This window comes from Neopelma chrysocephalum, unplaced genomic scaffold (assembly GCF_003984885.1).
Source record: "Neopelma chrysocephalum unplaced genomic scaffold, ASM398488v2 Primary Assembly neopelma1_91364, whole genome shotgun sequence".
In the NCBI taxonomy this organism is placed as follows: Eukaryota; Metazoa; Chordata; class Aves; order Passeriformes; family Pipridae; genus Neopelma; species Neopelma chrysocephalum.
The window spans coordinates 1-2,942 of record NW_020920139.1 but is presented as its reverse complement, the minus strand read 5'-3'; the positions used below and the strand labels follow the sequence as shown (position 1 = coordinate 2,942).

Here is a 2,942-nt window from a genome sequence, read left to right as displayed (position 1 = left end):
GGTGGGGACACCAGGACCCTGTCGCAGGGGTCCCTGTCAGGGCTCAGGGGTGGTTCTGGGGTCCCACCTGCCGCGCCTGCTTCTCCTGGTCACGCAGCCACTGCAGGTAGGACTCCCGGGCCACCTGCTCCTCGATGGCCTCGTTGGTGGCCTCCCAGTCCGTGGCACGTTTCTTGTCCTCCAGCATCTGCTGCTCGATCCACGACTCCTCCGACGTCTTGATGGCGCTTTTCATCAGCGACTGCTCCGCCAGCTGCGCCGGGACGGAGGGAGGGGCCGGGCTCGGACACGCCCCCAGAAAGGCTCCACCCCCAGATGCAAAGGGGTGGGGCCACACCAGGCCACACCCCTCAACAGGGAGGCTCCACCCCCCCAGCACACCTGGTGTGGGCAGGGCCACACCCCTGTGCCAAGGGCCCATTTGGATGTGGCCCAACAGGCCACGCCCCTTCTAGGCCACACCCACAACAGGCCACACCTCCTAGGCCATACCACAAAACAGGTCACGCCCCAAAACAGGCCACACCCCCTAGGCCATGCCACAAAACAGGTCACACCCCAAAACAAGCCACACCCTCTAGGTCACGCCCACAACAGGCCACACCCTCTAGGTCACACCCCAAAACAGGCCACGCCCCCAAATAGGTAGAAAGGCTCCGCCCCCATTCACAGAGGTGTCCTGGGCAAGCTGCTGCTGAGGGGGTGTGGCCACCACAGGCCACACCCCTGCATGATGGCCCTATTGGACATGCCCCTAACAGGCCACACCCCCTCTGTGATGAGGCCACGCCCTCAAGGCCACACCCCCAGGTTCCAGCTGGACACATCCCTCAAAGGCCACAACCCCTGGTTTGAAGGAGAGCAGCCCCCCCGGCCCCCCCCCCGCCCCCCCCCCACCCCCCCAACCCCCCCCTTCGCACAGTTGGAACCCCCCCAGCCCCCCCCCAGCCCCCCCAAAGCCCACCTACCCCCGGTTTGAAGGAGGGCAGCCCCAGCCCGACGCCGATCGTGGCCTTGTTGGGGTTGACCACGGAGTTGTAGTGGATGTTGCGGTGGTAGCTGACCCGGATCGGCTCGTCCTCGTTGTGCTGGATCCCGTGGAACGTGTTGATGGGCTCTGCGGGCACGGGGGGCACCCCACTGATCCATGGGGACCCCCAAAATAATGCCCAGGCACTCCCTGACCACCCCATTGCTCTGTGGGAACCCCCAGAACAGCCCCTGGGCACTTCCTGACCATCCCACTGATCCATGGGGACCCCCAAAATAATGCCCAGGAACCCCTTAACTACCCTACAGATACATGGGGACCCCCAAAACAGCACCCGGGCACTCCCTGGCCATCCCACTGCTCCGTGGGGACCCCCCGACAGCACCCGAGGACCCCCAGGAACCCCCCAACCACCAGTGGAGGACCCCTCTCTGATGTTCCCCGTGCTTTGGCACCCCTGAGGTGCCTGGGGACACCCTGCCCGCTGTCCCCAATGCCCTGTGGTGCCTCAGGGACCCCTTCCCACTGCCCCCCGTGCTTTGGCACCCCCGTGGTGCCTCAGGGACCCCCTTCCTGCTGTCCCCAGTGTTTTGTGACACCCGTGGTGCCTCGGGGACCCCTTCCCTGATGTCCCCAGTGCTTTGGGACCCCCGTGATGCCACAGGGACCCCCTCCCTGCTGTCCCCAATGCCCTGTGGTGCCTCAGGGACCCCCTCCCTGCTGTCCCCTGTGCTTTGGGGACCCCTTCCCTGCTGTCCCCAGTGCTTTGCCATCCCCGTGGTGCCTCGGGGACCCCCTTCCCACTGTCCCCCGTGCTTTGGCACCCCTGGGGTGCCTCAGGGACCCCTTCCCTGCTGTCCCCCATGCTTTGGCACCCCCGTGGTGCCTCAGGGACCCCCTCCCTGCCGTCCCCAGTGCTTTGGGGGCCCCTTCCCTGCTGCCCCCCAATCTTTGACACCCCTAGGGTGCCACAGGGACCCCCTCTATGCTGTCCCCAGTGTTTTGACACCCCCGTGGTGCCTCGGGGACCCCCTTCCCTGCTGTCCCCAGTGCTTTGGGGACCCCCGTGGTGCCTCGGGGACCCCCTCCCCGCCCAGTCCACGCACCGGTGCCGTACTGGTAGACCTCGACGGGTCTGTTGTACATCTCGGCCATGGCCTGCATCTCGATGTGGTTCCCGTGGCAGGTGCTCTTCCGCTTCCGGTTGATGTAGGTGGTGAAATCCTCCGTCACGTAGTTGGAGAAGTAATCGGCGTTTTTCATCTGGGGCAGGGGAGGGGACGTTGGGGTGTCAGGGGCACAGGGGGGACATTGGGGATGTCATGAGGGGGACATTGGGGATGTCACGGGCACGGGGGGGATGTTGGGGATGTCCTGGGCATGGGGGGACATTGGGAGGTCACGGGCACAGGGGGGGACGTTGGGGACATCACAGGCACGGGGGGGATGTTGGGGATGTCCTGGGCATGGGGGGGATGTTGGGGATGTCATGAGGGGGACATTGGGGATGTCACGGGCATGAGGGGGATGTTGGGGATGTCATGGGCACAGGGGGGATGTTGGGGACATCACGGGCACAGGGGGGGACATTGGGGATGTCATGGGCATGGGGGGGATGTTGGGGACATCACGGACACAAGGGGGACATTGGGGATGTCACAGGCACGAGGGGGATGCTGGGGATGTCCTGGGCATGGGGGGGACGTTGGGATGTCACGGGCACGGGGGGCACATTGGGAATGTCACAGGGGGATGTTGGGGACATCACGGGCACAAGGGGGGTGTTGGGGATGTCACAGGGGGGACATTGGGGATGTCACGGGCATGGGGGGGACACCACAGGAGTCCCCGGAGAGAGGAGGGACACGGGGATGGCGGGGTGGCCCCAGGGACACTGGGGACATGAGTGGGGGGCCTTGGGGACACCAGGGGAGCTCTGGGGACACGAGTG

The 2,942-nt window shown here is 65.7% G+C and overlaps 1 protein-coding gene across 1 annotated transcript; it reads right to left on the bottom strand.

Moving 5' to 3' along the window:
• Window positions 1-43: 43 nt before the first annotated feature.
• OTUD5 (OTU deubiquitinase 5) lies at window positions 44-2,254 on the bottom strand (the record flags this gene model as incomplete). Its single annotated transcript, XM_027707256.1, has 3 exons — window positions 44-253; window positions 969-1,117; window positions 2,098-2,254. Coding segments are annotated over 3 exons (516 nt in total), but the record flags the coding sequence as incomplete, so codon positions are not given.
• Window positions 2,255-2,942: the final 688 nt, after the last annotated feature.